This window comes from Crocuta crocuta, unplaced genomic scaffold (assembly GCF_008692635.1).
Source record: "Crocuta crocuta isolate KB4526 unplaced genomic scaffold, BGI_CrCroc_1.0 scaffold348, whole genome shotgun sequence".
NCBI lineage: Eukaryota > Metazoa > Chordata > Mammalia > Carnivora > Hyaenidae > Crocuta > Crocuta crocuta.
Window position 1 is genome coordinate 1982103 of NW_027529573.1, and position 20553 is coordinate 2002655.

The following is a 20553-nucleotide window of genomic DNA, read 5'->3' on the forward strand; positions in this document are numbered from 1 at the left end:
AGGAGAGAGAGAGAGAGACAGCGTGAGCAGGGGAGGGTCAGAGAGAGAGGGAGTCACAGACTGAAACAGGCTCCAGGCTCTGAGCTGGCAGCCAGCACAGAGCCGGACGCGGGGCTCGAACCCACGATCCGCAAGATCATGACCTAAGCGAAAGTCGGACGCTTAAACGACTAAGCCACCCAGGCGCCCCTATGAAAATTATTTTTAAAAAATGAAAGTGCTCCATAGCCAGCCGGTAGCTGATGTTTGAGGGGGTGGGGTAGTGCTACAGGGTCAGGGGAGGACATCTGCCCCATGTTAGCATTGAGTAAGGTGGAAGCACGGAGCTTGGCAGGCAGGACACGGCATGGGCAAGGAGTGCCTGGACCTGCACTAGCCTGCCTGGCCTTGCTGCTTGCTGCCTCTGAGACCTTAGGACTCCTTGAGCTTCGGTTTCCTGGTCCCTAGGGGGGTAATAACACTGCCAATCTCAGACTGCGCCAGGAGGACTAAATGAACTAACCCAGCACTGTCTAAGCAACCACTAACCACCTGTGGTAGTTGGCTAGGACTGCTCTAATAAAGTCCTGGCAACAAAATGTATTCTCTCACAGTTTTGGAGACTGCAAGGCCAAAATCAAAGTGTCGGCAGGCTTCGTTCCTTCTGAGGGCTGGGAGGGAGAACCTGCTCCCTGCATCTCCCCTGGCTTCCGATGGCTTACCGACAATCTTTGGCATTTCTTGGCTTATAGAAGCATCACCCCAATCTCTGTGTTCACGCTCACATTGTATTCTCCCTGTGGGCATGTCAGTATCTAAATTTCCCCTCTTGTTAAGGACATCAGTCACGGTGAAATAGGGGCCCATCCTTCTCCAGTACGACCTCGTCTAAACTAATTACATGTGCAATGACCCTGTTTCCAGGTAAGGCCACATTCTGAGATACTGAGGATTAGGGCTTCAACATATGACTTTGGGAGGGGACCCAATTCAATGCAGAACACCACATGTGACTCGTTGAGCATTTGAAATGTGGCCAAAGTTGAAATAAAATACTACATATTAAGCTGAAATACTAAATACACACTGGATTTCAAAGGCTTTGTACAAAAAAAAATGCAAGATATCTCACTATTAATTTTTAATGAGATAATTAATTTATCTCCTTTATGAATCATACTGATACGTGATAAAATGATAATATTTTGGGTACCCTGTATTAAATAAAGCATTATTAAAGTGAGATTTTTTTTTAACAAGGCTGCTAGAGAATTTAATGTTACCTATGTGGGGGTGCCCAGGTGGCTTAGTCGGTTAAGGGTCCCACTCTTGATTTTGGCTCAGGACACGATCTCATGGTCATGAGATTGAGCCCCGAGAAGGACTCCGCACTGGGTGTGGACCCTGCTTAAGATTCCCTGACCCTCTCTGTCTCTACCCCCTCCTCTCTTTCCTTCAAATAAAAAAAATAAAGTTACCTATGTGGCTTTCATTCTTTATCTACTGGACAGTACTGAACTAATATTTACAAAGCCCTTAGAATAGGCCTGGCCCAGAGGAAATACCTATAAGTCTTGTTAAATAAAGGCTTGTCTCTGGAAGGGACTCGTTACTTGTGGCATTTTAAAAATATGACTTTTCCCCCTTCTCAGAGACAGGGAAAAGTTGGGAACACATTTCTTGCCTGGCCTTCTTTTTATTGAATGGATTTTGTTGTATATTTCTGGGAGCATACGGCATATGTAATGTGGTCTCATCTTTGCCAGATTGTTCCATGGTATTTTTTTCTGTGTCATTATAAACTCTTCACCAGCCACATTAAGTACTGTGGTTTCTGAAAAAATTGTTTCTAGTTTTCCTATTAACAATGCACACACAGCTTTAAGCTGGAGATCCCCTTCTGCTAGTTAGGATTATTACTGGACAAAGTGGTAAACTATCAAAGGATCCAATGCATATTGTCAGGTAGTTTTCTAGAAAAGCTGAATTAATTTCCAGTCCTGCCAGCAATAAATCCATATCTCCATTTCACCAGCTTCTTCTTTTATTTACTTATTTTTTTAATGTTTATTTATTTTTGAGAAAGAGAGGCAGACAGACAAACGGACAGAGTGTGAGCAGGGAAGGAGCAGAGAGAGAGGGATACACCTAATCTGAAGCAGGCTCCAGGCTCCAACCTGTCAGCACAGAGCCTGACGCGGGGCTCAAACCCACAAATCGTGAGATCATAACCGACTGAGCCAGGTGGCCCCAGTTTCTTTCTTTATTATAAGATTATTTTTAAAAATGGGTATGTGTGTGTGGTTTGGTTTGTTCTGTTTTGAGGCCAATTTAGCTGGGGGGAAAACGTTTCTCATTGCTTGTATACCCATTTCTCTGCTGACCTGGAATTTGAACATTTATCCATTTGATTATTTCCCCTGTGCATTTCCTCTTCTGATAGTGTGTTGAGTCCTTTGTCCATTTCTTAATGCCTTACTATTTTTCTTATTAATTTGCATGCATTCTTTATAAAGATATCAATTTTTGTATATTTTATTTTTTTTACAAGTTCACATTAGCAAATGCTGACTTAGTTGTGTGTCTTGTTTAACAGATTTTTGTATTTTTATGTGGTCAAATCAATTGACTGTCCCCTTTGTGATTTCTGTCATTGCTTTTAAATTTAAAAGAAAAATTAATGTTTATTTATTACTTTGAGAGAGAGACAACACAAGCAGGGGAGGGACAGAGATTGCGGGAGGTACAGAATCCAAAGCAGGCTTCAGGCTCTGAGCTGTCAGGAAAGAGCCCAATGCAGGGCTCAAACCCACAAACCGTGAGTTTTGGCTCATGACCTGAGCCAAAGCGGCCGCTTAACCAACTAAGCCACCCTGGCACTCCTGCCATTGCTTTTAAAAACAAAGACCATGCCCTTCTAGAGATGGACTGTCAGTTTCACTTTCTTTTAGCTTTTTACAATTTTTTTTTATTTGAGGGGTAGGAAGGGGCAGAGGGGGAGAGAGAATCCCAAGCAGGCTCCATGCTCAGTGCAAAGCCTGTCACGGGGCTTGATCCCACCACCCTGAGATCATGACTTGAGCCAAAATCAAGAGTCAGATGCTCAACTGACTAAGCCACCTCGGCGCCCCTACAATTTTTTTTTTAATTAAGATTTTAAATCCCTCCAGGACAGTGGTGTTCAAATAAAATACAATGCAAGCCACAAATGTGAGGCATACATGCAACTGAAATTTTTCTAATAGCCACATTTTTTAAAAAGTAAAAAGAATAGAGCAAAGAGGATTTTTAGTGAAAATAGTAAAACTATTCTGTATGATACCACAATGGTCAATATATGTCACTACATATTTGTCTAAACTCACAGAATGCACACCACCAAAAGTAAGCCCTAATGTAAACTATAGACTTTGGGTGATAATGATGTGTCAGTATAGGTTTAGCAGTTGTAACAAATGCCCCACCCTGGTGGAGGCTGTCCAGAGTGGTGGAGGCTGTGTGCATGTGGTGGAGGGAACAAAGTATATGAGACGTCTCCATACTTTCCGCTCAGTTTTGCTGTGAATCTAAAGCCGCCCTAAAAAATAAAGCTTACTCATTTTAAAAAATTCTAAATTGTAAAACACTTAAAAAGAAACAAATGAAATCAATTTTAGTAATGTATCTTATTTATCCCAAAATTTCAAACAAAAATGACTGCAACATATAATCAATATAAGAAATTAATTAATGAAATCTTTCATTCTGGGGGTATTAAGTCTTCAAACTCTGACATGTATATTTTACACTTACATCACATCTTTATTCCATGCTAGTGACAAGCCATGGTCCCAATACTTAACAGCCACATGTGGCTCATGGCAATCAGATTGGTCAGTACAGATCTAGAACTTGCTTCAACCTCGAGGGAGCATAGAGGGGGAAAGGTTCTGGTGGCCTGATTTATCTCCACCTCACTTTCCACCTGCTCCTCTCTTGAAAATTCCTGCCCAGCCAAGCTGTTTTCTCACCTTTTCCAGTGACCTCTGCCTGGTTCCTGGATGTTGTCCCGGCCCCTGTGTCAGCCGCCCACCACCCTTGGCCTCCTGACTCCTCCATCACCCCACCGGGGGCTTCAGCCACCCACTACCACCTCCCCTCCCCCAGCCTTCAGGCTGTAGATCTTACCTAGGAGCTCACCACCATGGGGCCATCCCAGAATTTCGACCTCTGCAGCTCCCTGCTCTGGTGAAAGCATCAATAATAATGATGATGATTATGAAACAATATTCCTAACATTGCACGCTGACTGGCGGTGCAGTGCCAAGCTAACCCGTGGCGGATCATCTTATCTAATCCTCCTGACCATCTTGAAGGCTGGAACCATTTTGCACATAAAGGCTTCTATCAGCTGGTGAGCACAGACAGAGTCCAGCCTGTGTTCAAGGCCGGCGGGGGGGAGAGGGGAGGAGCTTGGGGGCCTCAGGGCAGAAGGTCCTGGGGATCACCTAAAGGGTTGAGCCAGGTTTATAAAAGGTTCCATATTGCTGGAAAGAAGGTCTAGGTGTGTTCCCCAGAGCTTGCCCACATGTGTTTTATGCCTGCCACCTCCCCCCCCTTCCCCTGCCACGCAGGAACCGGTAGAAGCCCCAGGGATGAGGGTGCCTGGAGGTGGTGGCACCTGTTGCCCTCCCCTGGAGTCCGCGCTCCGGGACCCCTCTGGAGCGCGTCACCTCCCAGCCCCGGGTTGGGTGAGTCCTGGCCACCGCCGAAAAACAACCCGAGGGGAGGGGAGAACCGGGCGGGGCGGGGCAGGGCTGGTCCCTGGTCCTCTGGGTTGAACCGATATCTGATCCGCGGGGCAAAACCAGGGGGCGGCGAGGCCTGGCGGCGGGCGAAGACTCCAGGCACACCTACGCCCCGCGAACCCCTGCAGCTGCGGGCACCATGAGCGGCCGAGTCGGGGACCTGAGCCCTCAGCAGGAGGAGGCGCTGGCCAGGGTGAGAGGCTTCGCGGGCAGGGAGGCTTGGGTAGGGGGCGTGCTGCCTGACGCTGCCCACACGGGCTGGAGCCTCCATTGTTCAGATGGAAAAGGGACCCTGGAGAGTGTGCCTGTCCAGCCTTCTTGGTCCGGGGCGCAGTTGCTGAGGCGGCCTTACGCCGGACAGCACACTTGAGCCTTTCTCTGGACTACACGGGGTGGCAAATCCGGCTTTCCACTCCTGCCCTCTCAGGACCACAGAGCCTTGGCGCTTGTCCCCTGGTAGTGGGGTAGGGTGGTGCTGCCATCCCTCTGGGCAGCTTCGGGCAGACAGACGAGCAGATCTCCTCCCAGAATTGCAACATTTGTTTGGTTTCTTTTTGGCTCCCCGGGGGTCCAAGCCTTCTCCCTGTTGTCAATGTTTTCATTAAACAGGAATGGGCTAGTTTTGGTGACAATCTTGCAGGCTGCAGCTGAGAGTGTCAGCCCATGGGGGAGGGAGGGCATATTCAGGTCTTGGGTACCACTGCGTTAATTTGGTTTGCAGATGTCAGGGCCTAGAAATTGTGACTTCAGGTTAGGGGAGGAGGGATTACAGGCCTGGCTCACACTTTGGACAGCTTCACACTCATGGAGAATAGTTTCTTTTGTGGCTCCTACCCTGGAAAGGGTCCTCCAGGGAAGAATGAGGATCCCCGATGAAAGAGGGGAATCCTGGGTGAATTCCTAACAAAGTAAAGAAGGGTCCCAGGTAAAGAGTGGGGTCCGTGGGTGAATTCCCAAGTAAAGAAGGAGGTGCCAGGAGCTAAGGGTCCTGAGCAGAGGGAGGTGTCCCCAGGTGAAGGAAGAGGGGGAGTCCCCGGTTAGTCCTCTCTCTCCCCACTGGTAATGACCTCAGGGGGAAGCCCCAGCCACTAGGCTCATGGGAAGGGCTGGACACCTGGACTTTGGGGGTGAATTATGATGGCGATGCTTATGGGTCAAAGAGCTTTAAATAATGTAAAAAGTTTATTCTTATTTTTTCTGTTACTTAAAATAAATGAATGGTAGTTGTTTAAAACTTAAGGAAAAGAGAAAAAAGTAGGAAAAAGAAGAAGTCACCCATGGTCCCAAAGGTCTAGACAGCCATGCCTAGAAGCATTTCCTTCTACTTTTTCTTAAGCCTGGTTTTGACCACCTCTGGTTGCACTTTCAGAGACTACTTTCTCCCTATGGCATCTTTGTTAAGGTAGTGTTTTCTTCAAGTTACTCCAGATGCTTTCCAGCACCTGCTTAGTGGCTTTCTGTCTTACTTGACCTGCTTTCCAAGGATGGAGTGGCTTTAGGATTAGAAAATGTGGACTGTTCCTAACCTTGAAGCTCCCCCTACTCTGTCCCTGGAGAAGACCCTCCACCACCAGCCTCAGTGTCCTCATCCACAAAGCAGCGATGTGACTTTGGCTCCTCCTGCCCTAGAGCACATCCTGAGGTTCAAAGGAGGGATTCTGGTAATCTGGAAGGGCAGAGGGGTGCAGAGTTATTGTTACTGTCTTCGCTCCCACTGAAAAGCTTCCTCAGGAGCCCAGAGGTTGCAGCTGATCAATGTGCAAGAACCTCCATTCCAAGTGCCTGGGGGGCTGGGCTGGGGGTGATGATAGTGCATGCTGTCATTCGTGTGACTTGTCAGCACTGGAAGTGTTTAAGCCTATTATTCATTTTTAATTATATGAGCAATACATGAATACATTCTCATTTTAAACATCATCCATGAAGCTAAAGGAGGTTTGGTGGATGGCTGTCAAGATAGCTTCCTGTGGCATTGCTAACATTGGCTTCTAAACCATAATCCCCATTCACAGGTCCCCCTGCAAACCCATTCCTCCAGGACTTGCCTTCGGCTCCCTTAATCCCCATGGACGTGAGGTCTCCTCTCCGTCCCACACCTGAGCCTCAGTCCCATGCCCAAACGTTCAGCGGCTTCCCCAAACTCTGCCAGTAGGAAGAGGTTCTGAGAGCAGGTCAGCTCCCCTCCTTCTCCAGCCTCGACGGCACCTGATGAGGCATCCCTGGCCCTGCTGACCTTTGCCTGGGATTGTTTCCACAAAGACTCCACTGTCCAGAGCTCCAGGCAGCCCATGTTTGCTGGGTGCCCACATTTTTTTGGCACCTGCTGCAAGCCAGGACTGACACTAAGTACTTTACCTGTGCACACTCCTTTGATTAGCACAGGTTTATCTTTATCCCCACTTCACAGATGAGGAAATTGAGGCTCAGAGCAGTTAAGTAACTTGCTTCCAAATCTAGACCCTCTAGACACAGTATCAAGGGCAAGGTTCCTAAAATGTTCTGGTTTGCTCACATCAGCTTCACCAGGGATCTTTGTGAAAATAGGGATGGCAGGGCTCCACCTCAGTCCTATAGAATGAGGATCGTGGGGAGGCGGACAGCCTTCAAAGTTTGAGAAGGACCCAACTCTTCCTGCCATGGTGGGCTGAGGGGTGCTGCATTCCCACGTGGCAAAAAGGTCCAGGCAGCTGCTTCTAACTGTGCAGGGTCCCCCACCCTGCAGGGTCCCTGGACAGGACTGACTGGCAGACTGAGTTTGGGAAGAGTCAGTGTTGGGGTAGGAACCGTAGGGGTCATGGGAGCCACTTTGACCATTATATCTCCCCCTCAGTTCCAGGACAACCTCCAGGACCTGCTGCCCACGCTGCCCAATGCTGATGAATACTTTCTCCTGCGCTGGCTCCGAGGTGAGGCTGACAGGGTCAGGAGGGGAAATAGGGAGAGAGGGTAGAAGGGTTTCAGGAAAGTGGGTGGAGCTTTGGGAGACAGTGCTACAGAGTGGGGAACATAGGCTCTGGAATCAGCCTCCTTTAGGCTAGAATATGAGCTCCCCTCCAAATCAGCATGGCACAAAAAACCCATAGAGCCTCAGTTTCTTCATCTGTAAAGTGGGGATGGGACTACCAAGGGTTATTGTAAGTGTTAAATGAGAGGGTGTGGTGTCAGGCACTTGGTGGGCACATGGTCCAGGTGAGGTTAGAGTTCATACCCAGGAAGTTCTCAGGATGATCAGCCTTGAGTCCGATAACCCTGAATATACTCTTCAGGACTTGCCTTTGGGTCTATCTCCAGTTCTTTGAAGACAGGGCTGTGTCGTCCTCTTTGGGAACCTGGAAACCGAGCAGGTGCCCAGCAAACACTTCCAAAAGTAGATGCAATTAAAGGTAGAGAAGGAGTTTCTTCCAGGAATTGTCACAGTAGCATAAAATTAGAATAACAGAAACCTTAGGGAAAAATTCATTTCAATTCAGCACACCCCATGGAATAGATTTTGAACTTGAACCAGAAGAGCTGTCAGAAGCCAGGCTGGAAAGTGCACACACGGTGTGGTGATAATGCCAGCCTTGGACTCAGGCAAACCTGCTATTGAATCCCAGCTTTGCCATGTGCTAGCAGTGTGCTTATGGCAATCACCCACTGTCTCTCAGCCTTACTTTTCTCTTCTGGGTAATGGGTGTAACACTGCTTCCCACCTTTGAGATGCTGTGAGTCAGACATGCACTCACGGGCGTGCACAGTGTCTGCACAGAGGAAACCCTCCCTTCTGTTCTATTCTATTTGGTCACTATTTTAAATTACCATTTAGTTTTTTTTTTTAATATCACAATTTTTTTTGACGTTTATTCATTTTTGAGAGACAGAGAATGACAGTGTGAGTGGGGGAGGGGCAGAGAGAGAGGGAGACACAGGATCCAAAGAAGGCTCCAGGCTCTGAGCTGTCAGCACAGAGCCCAATGCAGGGCTTGAACCCGTGAACAGTGAGATCATGACCACAGCCAAAGTCAGATGCCTAACTGACTGAGCCACCCAGGTGCCCCTTAAACTACATTTTCTACAAGCTATTTTTAGGTCGGTTTGGATTTACAAAGTGTTGTGAAGATAGTACAGGAAGCCACCATATACACTGCACCCAGTTTCTCCTATTATTAACAGTTTTTATTCCTATGGTTCACTTGTTACAGTTAATGAACCAATATTGATACGTGATTATTAAGTAAAATCTCTATTTAGATTTCCTGAGCTTTTCTGTTCCAGGATCCCATCCAGGATGCCACATTACACTTAGTTGTCATTTCTCAATAGGCGCTCTTGGCTGCGGCAATTTCTATTCCGTTTTTGACAAGTTATGTTCATGTCATTCTCCTGGGGTAAAGAAGGAGTGATGACAGTAGATTCCTTTTTTTTTAAGTAATAAAAACCCATTGAGAATTCCAGGGATGGTAGTTATCGCCTCCCGACCTGGAGGGAGAAACCAACACTGTAGGAAATCACTCCAAAATCACACAATCCCAACACCTCTGGCCAACACAGGAAGGAGCAAAATCATTCCCCTGAACATTGGTCAGGCTTTGTTCATCCAAGAAGGGTTGGGAGGACAGATGCAAAAGGGACCATCACATGATACTGGGGGTGAGATGGGGGTGTGTTGGGCCCCAAGCTGGCTTCTCAAAAACCAGGGAAGAAATAGATCCACTTCTTCTCTGGGGGTGGAGTTCATCTGGTCACCAGCTCAGTTCTTACCCTTGATGAGGCTGTCACTGCCCCGGGTAAAACTTTCATCCTGTAGGCTCAGGACAAGGTTGTCAGCAGTGAGACAGATATGGGTCTATGATGTGGCAGTCGTCTTGGAGATGTTCTGGGCCGCCCAGATCTTGTGCAGTTTGAAATAGCCAGGGTTCTTGCTCAGGACTTCTCCAAGGTGAGCAGGTTGGGGTTAAGGGTTCACACTAGGCCTGGTCTCAATGCCTGGCCCCATCCTTGCTCCTCTAGCCCTTCTCTGGGCTGTCAGATCCAAGGTGGTTCTCAGGTAGCTCGTGCCTAGTCCCACTTTGACCCCCAGACAGTAGATTTCTTGAAGCCCCTTGATACAGCATCAGCCCTCTCTCCTCCTTTGGAGTCTTTCTGGGATTAAAAACCAACTTTTCAGGTACCTGGTGTGTCCTTGAGAAAGGAGTGAAGTCACGGACCCTGTAGGCTGCTGGGTTATGGGAAAGGAAAAGGACTTAAGGTTGTAGGAGAGGGACCAGGTGTCCGCATGCATCTCATTTTCTGTTGCAGCAGACCTGCTGATGTGGCCCTGTCCCCTTCAACTTCACCTCTGTGGCCACTCCCTGACTCATTAGCTTAAAACGAGGCAACAAGGAGAGTGATCACTGGGGCGGAACTTAGAGCCTTCCCCATCAGTCCAGAGGCAGAGAACCCGCCCTCAGAAGTCACTTCCTTTTGTTTTCTTTATCTCCATCCCATGACTGCATCTGTATTTCCCACTCAGATGCCAGCTCCATGAAAGCAGGGACTGTGCCTCCCCCATACCTCCAGCCTGGCACATAGTAGGTGCTACTAAAAAAGTTATGAGGGTCCATCAACAGTGCCCAAACCGCTTTCTATAGAACAAGAAACCACCCTGGTTCTCAGAAGAAAAATCTATAGACACCACACAGATTTTTAAAAAAATAGTTTATTGTCAAGTTGATTTCCATAGAACACCNTAAAACAGAAATTTTTTAAAAAGCTAATAAATATTAAAGAGATGTCTGGGTGGTTCAGTCGTTTAAGTGGCAGACTTCAGCTCATGTCATGATCTCGCAGTTTGTGAGTTTGAGCCTTGCATTGGGCTCTGTGTTGACAGCTCAAAGCCTGGAGCCTGCTTTGGATTCTTTGTTTCCCTCTCTCTTCAGCCCTCCCCCACTCATGCTCTATCTCTCTCAAAAATAAATAAATGTTAAAAAGGTTTAAAATAAAAAAATAAAAAGCTAATAAATCTTAAAGACATGTAAGTGTGCTACAAAGCTTCCCTCTTTCCCAAACTCAGACTCCAATGGCTTTACAGTTGAATTTTTCCAAAGTTTTAAGACTAGCTAATACCTACTTTTACTAATTGTTTGAGTTGCTTTGAAAGTTGGGACACCTGAGTAGCTCAGTCAGTTAAGCATCCCAACTCTTAATTTCAGCTCAGTCATGATCTCACAACTGTGAGGGCTCCAGTCATGATCTCACAACTGTGAGGGGCTCCATGCTGGGTGGTATAGCCTGGTTAAGATTCTATCCTTTCTCTGTCTCTCTCTCCTTTTGCTCCTCCCCTGCTCGCATGCACTCTCTATTTCTCTCTCTCTCTCTCTCTCTCTCTCAAAAAAAGTGAAAGTTACTTTATGAGATTTGAGTAAGTTTGATTCCAAAATGAGATCAGGACAATAAAAGAACATTCTAGGCTTGTTTCACTTATTAATGTAGATGTAAGGAAGTCTAAATAAAACATTACATAATAGAATCCAATAGGGTATTAAAATTACATGGCATGATGAAGGGGAAAGAATAATTCAACATTAAAAAATCTATCAGTGTCATTGCACACATTAATAGAATTAAAAATGAGAAAGTACGTGGCTATCTTAATGCAGGAAAAGCATTTGAAAAAGTTCAAATCTTATTTATAATATAAAAACAAAATAAAAGTCTTACCAAACTAGAAAGAGAAGGGAATTTCCTTGGTTTGGCTTTGTAATGGTAATGTAGCAAAAATCTTACAATACATGTTATGCTTAAGTAGAAGTTTTAGATTAATTTTCTTTAAAATCAGGAACAAGGAGTGCACTGGGATGACTCAGTCAGTTTAGCATCTGACTTCAGCTCAGGCCATGAGCTCAAGGTTTCTGGGTTCGAGCCTCACTTTGGGCTCACTGCTGTCAGCACGAGCCCACTTTGGATCCTCTGTCCCCTCTCTCTGCCCCCAGATGCCCGGGCTCTCTCTTTCAAAAATAGATAAAACATTTAAAAATAAATAGACAGATAGATAGATAGATAAATAAAATCAGGAACAAGGAAAGGATGATATCAAGCAACATTACAGTTTAAGCAGAACTAGAGACCCTTGCCAATGTTATAAGTAAAGAAAAAAGTAATCAGTGGTATAAAGGCTAGAAAGGAAGAGTTAAATTTCTTTCCTAAATTTAGAAATTTCATTTTTAAAATAAAGCATCACATTTTCCATTAAAATGAATTTATTTCTTCAAAAGAAGTAGTCACAGCAATAGTTCCCATTTGCTGAAGTTACTGGGAGCCAGGTAATGTGCCAAGCACTTTACATGTTTTATCTCATGTCATCCTTTGAATAACTGAAAAAGATACTATTCCTATTTAGCAGATTAAAAAACTAAGAGTCAGAGAAGGTAAGTGAGTTGCTCAATGTTGCACAGAAAATAAAAGAACAAAATCAGAATTCAAACCCAAGTCTGTTTGACTCCAAAGTCCATGCTCCTCACTACCCTTAACATTAAAGGGGTCGGGGCACCTGGGTGGCTCAGTCAGTTGGGCGTCCGACTTCGGCTCAGGTCATGATCTCATGGTTTGTGGGTTCGAGCCCCACGTTGGGCTCTGTGCTGACAGTTGGCTCAAAGCCTGGAGACTGTTTCGGATTCTGTGTCTCCCTCTCTCTCTGACCCTCCCCTGCTCACACTGTCTCTCTCTCTCAGAAATAAATAAAACATGAAAAAATTAAAAAAAAAAACATTGAAGGGGTCTGTGCTCCCATGGGGATGTCAAATATTACAGGCTAAATCAGCCCCTGGAATGAACAGTTTAAAAAGTCCTGGATACTGAAATCAAGGGCCTTTGATGTCTTCTAGAGGATTAAAGATCCTTGCTGTTATTTATTTAAAAAAATTTTTTTAACATTTTTATTTATTATTGAGAGACAGAGAGAGACAGGGTATGAGCATGGGAGACGCGGAGAGAGGGGGAGACAGAGAATCTGAAGGAGGCTGCAGGCTCTGAGCTGTCAGCACAGAGCCCAACACAGGACTCTCAAACCGTGAGATCATCACCTGAGCTGAAGTTGGATGCTTAACCGACTGAACCACCCAGGTGCCCCGAGAGCCTTGCTTTTAAAAATAATGTCTAGAGGGACCTGGGTGGCTCAATTGGTTGAGCATTCGACTTCAGCTCAGGTCATGATCTCACAGTTTGAGGGTTTGAGCCCCTGCTTTGGATTCTGTGTCTCCCTCTTTCTGCCCCTCCCCCGCTCACACTCTGTCTCTCTCTGTCTCTCAAAAGTGAATAAATATTTTTAAAATTTTTAAAAAATAGTAATGTCTAGACTCCCAATTTATTCTTGGGGTGTCATGAAAGCCTCAGGCACCCCCACTGTTTCCTCATGAGTTTTTAAGAAACTGTGAATTCTAGGTCCAGTCTTAAGCCTCCTCTTACCTTGGCTCTTCTTGCAGCTTGGAACTTTGACCTGCAGAAATCTGAGGACATGCTCCGGAAGGTAAGGCCCCATTCTCATGAATGTCCTGCCTCCCACACACTGTACCCCAGGGATCATCAACAAAGAGTGGGAACTCTTGCCCTGTCCTATTCTCATGTGTTTCCTCCCTTCCTGCTTAGATCCCTTTCTGCAACAGACCTGGGTCTCTCCCAGAGCTCTTCCTGGCATTGCCATCCCCAGTTCTATGTCAGTAGAGCCTGGGGATGCTCTGGCAAGGTCTTGGGGCTATAGGCAGAGGGATTTGGCCTGACGCCTCAGGTGCCCTTAAGGCCTTTGTAGCAGGCAGTCCTCAGGTCCTGCCATTTCTCTGCAGCACATAGAGTTCCGGAAGCAACAGGACCTGGACAACATCCTCAACTGGCAGCCCCCAGAGGTGAGCCCCATGTAGCACCCCCAAGATAAGCAGATGTCCCTCAGACCACCACCCCCCCCACACCACATCCAGCCATCTGATAGAGCAAGAACACGGCCTGGTAGGCTGGTTTGAGTCAGGATCTCACCCCTGTGCCCAGGTGATCCAGCTGTATGACTCTGGTGGTCTGAGTGGCTATGACCATGAAGGCTGCCCTGTGTGGTTCGACATCATTGGGACCCTTGACCCCAGGGGTCTTCTCCTGTCAGCCTCCAAGGAGGAGCTGATCCGGAAGCGCATCAAGGTCTGTGAGCTGCTTTTGCGGGAGTGTGAGCTGCAGAGTCAAAAGGTAAGTGACTGGGTCCAGGATGAAAAGCACATGGTGGGCCCAATCTGTCTAAAGGGTGATACCAGCACCAGGTAGAAAGGGGAACCTGCCTCTGCTTTTCCCCAAGCCTCAGCACTCTGGGCTTTGGTGGAACGTGGCTTCTCGTGCAGTCACCAATCCATGAGCATCTCACATGTTCATGGCATTCTCTGTGGGCAAGTGTCAAGGATCACCAAAGCCCTATCCCCTCTGACCTTGGGTGAGATGTTGACCTTGGGTGCAGTGAATTCTCTAGTTCTATTTCCTGGGAACCCTAGGAACAGTGGATAGTCAGCTTTGCTTATGGAAAAGATGTTTCCAGCTGTAAACTGCGTAACTATAACACCCAATGGGAGAGCCATTGCTTTCTCAACATCCTTGAGAGCAGCGACCCTTCAAACTTGGTGCATCCATTGTGAGTCCCTAGAAGCTAATATGGAACTACTACAGAAAAAAATAATTGATTTCTGTGAGGCATAGAGCTTCCAAGCCAAGAAGGACCCACACCACTTTTGCAGAACTTCTCTTTGCCCTGGCTCTGTGTTTCCTGGTTCACACCCTTCAGAATGAATCCAATGCCAAGCATGATCTGTTGACATTGAGTCTGAGTGTCTACATGAGCCTAAGAAGACCACTGGCAGGGAGCTTTTATGTCACTGTGGGATGAATTGCCTAGTGATAAGGACTGGGCCTGCGTCCCCAGTGTCTGTCATGGTATTGGACACAAAGTAGGCCCTCTGCACAAAGATGTGTGGCAAGCCTAAGAAAATTGCAAAGCATCCTATTTAGTGCCTCTAGTTTGAATAGATGTTTGTCTCTCGAACAAGGTGGCTGACCTTATGGGGTCACAACAGTGTCTTCTACTTACTTCATGGATGTTTCCAATTGGAGGTGATAATTGCGGTGATGATGATACTAGTAACAACATCTGCTGGTATTTACCAGGGGCCAGTGTGTGTCAGGCACTGGGCTCTTTGTGAGTTATCTCACTGAGTCCTCACAGAAATTCTATCAGAACCTGGAACTATCCCCATTCACAGAGGAAGGAAATAAGGCTCAGAGTGCTTAAAAACCCACCCAAGGCCACACAGCCTGCCAGCAGCATAGCTCTGGTTTGACACACCATGGGACCACAGATGCTGGCTGGCAAAATATGCTATTGTACATGCAGATGCCCAATGAGTGACAAGTGAGATCTTTAATTTTACAGTTAACTAATTCCAGGCAATCCTGTTGAGCAAACAGTGTGACAAAGGTCACTGTGCCAGCGCTCAGATGCAGCATCTTCTTAGATCCTGGGTGGGCTGTTTGGAAAACCCTGTGGGCAGTTGGGAGGTGAGAGTAACTGGACAGTGGAAGTAGTGAGTTCCAGGTCTCCCTGGCCAAGACCTCTTGGCTGGAGTTGTTGCCTGACCTATATATCTGTGCTGTCCCGTGTAGCTGGGCAGGAAGATCGAGACGGTGGTGATAGTGTTTGACCTGGAGGGGCTCAGCCTGAAACACCTGTGGAAGCCAGCTGTAGAGATCTACCAGGAGGTAGGTAGGCAGCTTGCTTGAGACTAATAGGGAGCCACCATCCACACCAGCTTCCCATCCATGGAGGAGGAGTTGCCCCCCAGAAGCTCCTAGGGCAGCCAGAGAAGCTGGCCTGGGGTTTCCCCCTCCAAGGGGAAAGAGGAACATGAATATCACAGAAGAAGTACATCTCATGGGGAAAGTGGATGACCAGGGGGTGGGCTCTGGTCTCAGCAGTATTAGAAGCCACCAAGTCCAGGCATAGAGTGTGCTGGAGCATGACTTTGACCAGACTTTTCTTGCCACAGTTTTTTGCCATACTGGAAGCAAATTATCCTGAGATGCTGAAGAATTTAATTGGCATTCGAGGTGAGCCTATAATGGGGATGACCCTTTAGGGAAAGGGGAGGGGGAATAGAAGGGAACAGTGGTATCACCCAGTTCAGGGCTTCTCAAACCATCATTTGAGATGATCAGGTTTTTTGTTTTTTCAGTCAGTCCTTCATAGACTGATAATTTGGGAATATACAAAATTATGCTCTGGTATGTGGCAGCAAATGTCAAATAAGTTCTGTTTCTAAATGTACACCCTTAGTTTCTTTACCTCTCTGGGTGTTGATTGGTGGTAACAGGTAATTCATGGACCACATGGGTTGATAGACATGCTCTGAGTGGGAATGTTCCCTGTCTGTGATGGTTGTAGAATGATGGGGCCACCATGTGTATCCTGGGGTCAAATGATCTGCTTTCTAATCTAGCTAGCTCTGTGATTTTGATCAAGTCTGCTTAACTTTACTGAGCCTCAGTTTTCCCAACCTGTAAAATAAGGGTGCAGTGATACCTCCCTGTAAGGCAGCTGTGAGGTCACATGAGAAAATCTATGGAGGAGTAGTACAGAGCCTGGCCCACAGAAAGCACCCAGTAAGTGTAAGCAATTCAGGTGGGACATGAGGTCTAATGCAAATGCCGCATCTACTTGCACCCAAGAGAATTCCAAGACAACACTATGAGACAAGGCTACACTATGAGTGTAGAAAAAAAAAAGAGGCACCATTGGGAAATCCACATTATTGACACCCTACAACTGGGTAGGGGAGGCAGCCATTTATTGAGAGCCAGACACTATGCCAAGTGTTATGCATACATTGTTTAAATTTCTCCATTTTATAGTTAACAGCACTAAGACTCAGAGTGGGTGAGTAATTAGCTGAAGGTCACACAGCAGGAAGTAGCAGAATCTAAATCTATCCACTCCTATCCAGATCATGCCCTTGGCCATGAGTATACCTCCAAGTCCTCTAGTCCAGCTTCCCAAAGGAGTTTCATGTGTTTCAGCCCCCAAGCTCTTCCCTGTGGCCTTCAACTTGGTCAAGGTATTCATGAGTGAGGAAACACAAAGGAAGATAGTGATTCTGGGAGGTGAGTGACTTGGTCTCCTGGCTATGCCCATCTCTGCATCTGCCTGACAAACAGAGGTCAATGTGAAAGGCCCCATTTTCCCCTGACTCGTCCTGACTCAGGTACCAACCTTGACCTGACCCCTGCTGTCCTTTGCACACTCAGATGATATTTCAGGCCTGAGACCCCAGCCTGGGTGGCCACATAAAACATTTGGGTGCTCTCAGGAGTAGGTGCATAGAGGAGCAAACCAAGGACACATCAGGTTTCCTCCCTGGACTTGACTCTTCTCCCCTCTGTCGAGCATACCTGAGTCCTCACAGCCCCCCTCCCCCATCTTGCTCCCACAGGCAACTGGAAGCAGGAGCTGCAAAAGTTCATCAGCCCTGACCAGCTGCCCATGGAGTTTGGGGGGACCATGACTGATCCTGATGGCAACCCCAAGTGCCTGACCAAGGTACTAGGTGCCCAGAGGATAAGAAGGGAGGGGTGATGGCTGGGGTCAGTGTTCACTCACCAGCCCTTACTCAGAGATCAACTATGGGGGTGAGGTGCCCAAGAGCTACTACCTGCGCAACCAGGTGAAGATGCAGTATGAGCACAAGATGACTGTGGCCCGAGGCTCCTTTGTGCACGTGGAGAATGAAATCCTATTCCCGGGCTGTGTGCTCAGGTAGGGATGGCGGCCACTCCACACCTGGGCACAGATGGGAGCGGCCCACAGCCCAAGCAGGTGGTCATTAGTAGGGCCCTGTCCTCTGCAGGTGGCAGTTTGCATCACATGGGGCAGACATCGGCTTTGGGGTTTTCCTGAAGACCAGGATGGGGGAGCGGAAGCGGATAGGGGAGATGGTGGAGGTGCTCCCCATCCGGCACTACAAAGCCCACCTGGTACCTGAGGACGGGAGCCTCACCTGCCTCAAGCCTGGCATCTGTAAGAGCTGTAGGATTCACAGGAGTCTTTTTCTCCTTCTGGCAGAGAAATGAGCTGATATCTCTTGCCAGGCTGTCCTGTTTGCCCTCTATTTCCAGCTCTCGGGGAGGGTATGGGCATCTGTGCAAGATTCTAGATCCTGTGGTTGCCAGGGGAATTGGCTTCAAGGTGTTGGATCTGGTGAGTGGCCCCTGGGTGTGGGTACAAGGGTAGAGTGCATTTCGGAAAGTGGGATGCACAGCCCAGAGCCATAAACTCAACTCCCAGGTAGCCCTTATACAGCACTCAACAGGCTAAGAGACAGGTAAGTAAACAGCCAGGGGCTTAGCTTTGGGAGTCCCAGCCTGCCCAGGTGCATAAGCAGACCCACTGTGGGAATCCCAAAGAGATGATTATTCCATGTGTTTATCCTTCATTCTCAGGCCACCCAAGCCAGATGAACATATTCCTCAGAAACCATACTGACCTTCCACCTCTATCAGGAACAGAACTAGGAGAAGGGGAACCCAATGTTGAGGAGCATGGGTTTTACTATTGCTTTGCTTAATACATACCTCATTCACCTTTGTGGAAAGGGAGAATTAGAAGGGTTGAGACTGAGAAATCTGGATGACTTATTACGTCCCAGAGTTCACTTTGCATCTTGGCATTGAAGGGAATGCCTTCTTTGAAAGGCAAGATGGAAAAGTGACTTATGGAGCTCGGCCCTCTCCTCTGGGGACAGCAGGGCTCCTCTCTGGGTTGGAGCATCAGGATAAAGGAAATGTATTCCCTCCCTTCCCTTGCTCAACACTCATTGGATAGTCCTATCAACCTCAGTAGGCCTCAGATTCTCCATCCTTAAAGTGGGGATGATATAGTACCTTCTGTGGGTCTGCTTTGAGGATTCAGAGAGCTATCGGCGCGGATGTGATGCCTGGCACATAGAAGGAGCTGGTGCGTGCTCCTGGTTATTATTTTTCCTTTAGTTGGCACGAGGAGATGGTCTTGAGAAGTGGACTGGAGGCTGGGTAGTGGCTGACCATCCACAGCCCTAGGCCTATTCCCAAAGGCACCAGATGTGCAGATGAGTCAGGTTTACTTTGCCTGATGACTTCTCCACCCTTGCAGATGTTCTGCGCTTTGACAACACCTACAGCCTGATACACATCAAGAAGGTCAGCTACACTGTGGAGGTGCTGCTCCCAGACAAGGCCTCTGAGGAGAAGATTCAGGGTCTTGAGGCAAGGAGACCATCTCCAGTGCAATGAAGACCTCGGCTGTCTCAGTCCCTGTGCTTATCAACCACTTAGCACCCCCTCCCTGTCCCCTTCCCTCCTAGGCGGGGTGGTGTTTGGAGAAGCCACTTCTCCCCCCACCCCCCGCATTACCATCTCAGCTCTTTGTGCCCCCCGCCCCTGGCACAGTGGCAGAGCAGGAAGGGGACATCCAGTGCATAGGCCACCGTGACGATTCAGACAGACATCTGATCCCCTGTTTGCAGAGACTGAGAATGGGGATGCTGAAGATGAGCCAGAGTCCACCAAGAGAGGGTCCTGCCAACAGAAGCTGCCCTTATTGTCACTCCTGACGAGGTCCACCAGTCTCGGGACTCACCCACACCTAGTGATCCAGCTTGGGGGTGTGTGCATGAGCCCCAAGCCATGCAGCGGCTCAACATCAAGTCTGAAAAGCAAGGAAGCCCCCATCTCTGCACGTGGGTGCTCAGCAGGGATGGACAAGGCCAGCTGGAGGCAGCTGGGTGGAGGGATGGGGCCAGCTAGGTGGTGGAGCTGAGGGTCTTGGTTCTGGCAGGGCACCAAAGCCCCTTCAGAGTCACCTTACTGCCTTTGGAGGGAAGGTCAGAAACGGAGCATGAGGCCCAGTGGGGATAACCATCAGGAGGAAAAGCCACGCTCAGCCACATAGAACTAAATGAGCAAAAACTCAGTCTCTCAGAATTCTCAGTGACCCCTGCCTCTCCCTTCTCACCTGCTGTGATCCAGCTGACACTCAGCTTTGGTTCTCTCTGGCTCTGAGTAAGGACCAGGATCATAGCAGAGCTGGAGTGATCTGGAACATGCTGGAATAAGGTAGAATGTGCCTGGGTATAGCTCTCATCCCAAGGTGCTCATCCTAGACTCTGATTTACTTCTTGGAGACCCATTAAGCTTTTCCTCCATCTTTGTGTCTCACTAGGGGGACAGCTAATGTCTGCCAGCACCCCACCACCCCACCCTAAATGCGACTCAGTAGCTGGCCAGTGATGGCTTCCATTTCCCAAAGGCTGGCTCTCCTGGGCCCCACAGCCCACAGTCAGGACCACCATCTGCTCTCCTGGATAAACTGCACCCAACAGAGCAGCCCTTGCCCGGAATGAGCCAGTGAAGCTGCTGAGTGGTCAGATGTCCCTGTCAAAGGATTCCTTGCTGCAAAGCGTTAGCATCCTGGCCATCAAGACCTTTGCCAGAGACCTGAAGCCTCAGCAAACACCAACATCCAGGTGTTTTGCAAACAAGAAGCTGGTTCTGGCCCCTTTCTTGTTCTTGGATTCTGTGATTTCATTTTCACTGTTTAATAGATTTCCTGATTTCCCAGGGCCTGTTCTTCCCAGGCAAAAAAATGATGAGGCGTGTGAAGGTGAGTCTTCAGGTGAGCTCTGTGAGGTCCTTGGGGCCTCTGGCCCACCATCTGTGGCAGCCACATCACCCATGGTTCAGCACACAGTCTGAACAGGGGCTCTGCTGCTATGGAAAGCCA

At 47.9% G+C, this 20553-nt stretch overlaps 1 protein-coding gene across 1 annotated transcript; it reads left to right on the forward strand.

The window, feature by feature from the left end:
- Positions 1 to 4890: 4890 nt before the first annotated feature.
- Positions 4891 to 19064, forward strand: LOC144229530 (SEC14-like protein 4). The gene is made up of 12 exons (XM_077761603.1): positions 4891 to 4959; positions 7597 to 7672; positions 13205 to 13248; positions 13562 to 13621; positions 13761 to 13949; positions 15408 to 15503; positions 15791 to 15851; positions 16818 to 16901; positions 17231 to 17337; positions 17414 to 17553; positions 17645 to 17814; positions 18925 to 19064. Exons 1-12 carry the CDS (start codon positions 4906 to 4908, stop codon positions 19062 to 19064), a joined length of 1221 nt encoding a protein of 406 aa, XP_077617729.1. The 5' UTR covers positions 4891 to 4905.
- The last annotated feature ends 1489 nt before the right edge of the window (positions 19065 to 20553 follow it).

Bases quoted from the DNA above. Each gene is read 5' to 3' on its own strand.
- LOC144229530 (XM_077761603.1), top strand. From the start codon at position 4,906: ATGAGCGGCCGAGTCGGGGACCTGAGCCCTCAGCAGGAGGAGGCGCTG. The intron at 13,622-13,760 runs GTGAGCCCCATG...CCCTGTGCCCAG, and splicing joins TCAACTGGCAGCCCCCAGAG to GTGATCCAGCTGTATGACTC. The intron at 16,902-17,230 runs GTGAGTGACTTG...TTGCTCCCACAG, and splicing joins GAAGATAGTGATTCTGGGAG to GCAACTGGAAGCAGGAGCTG.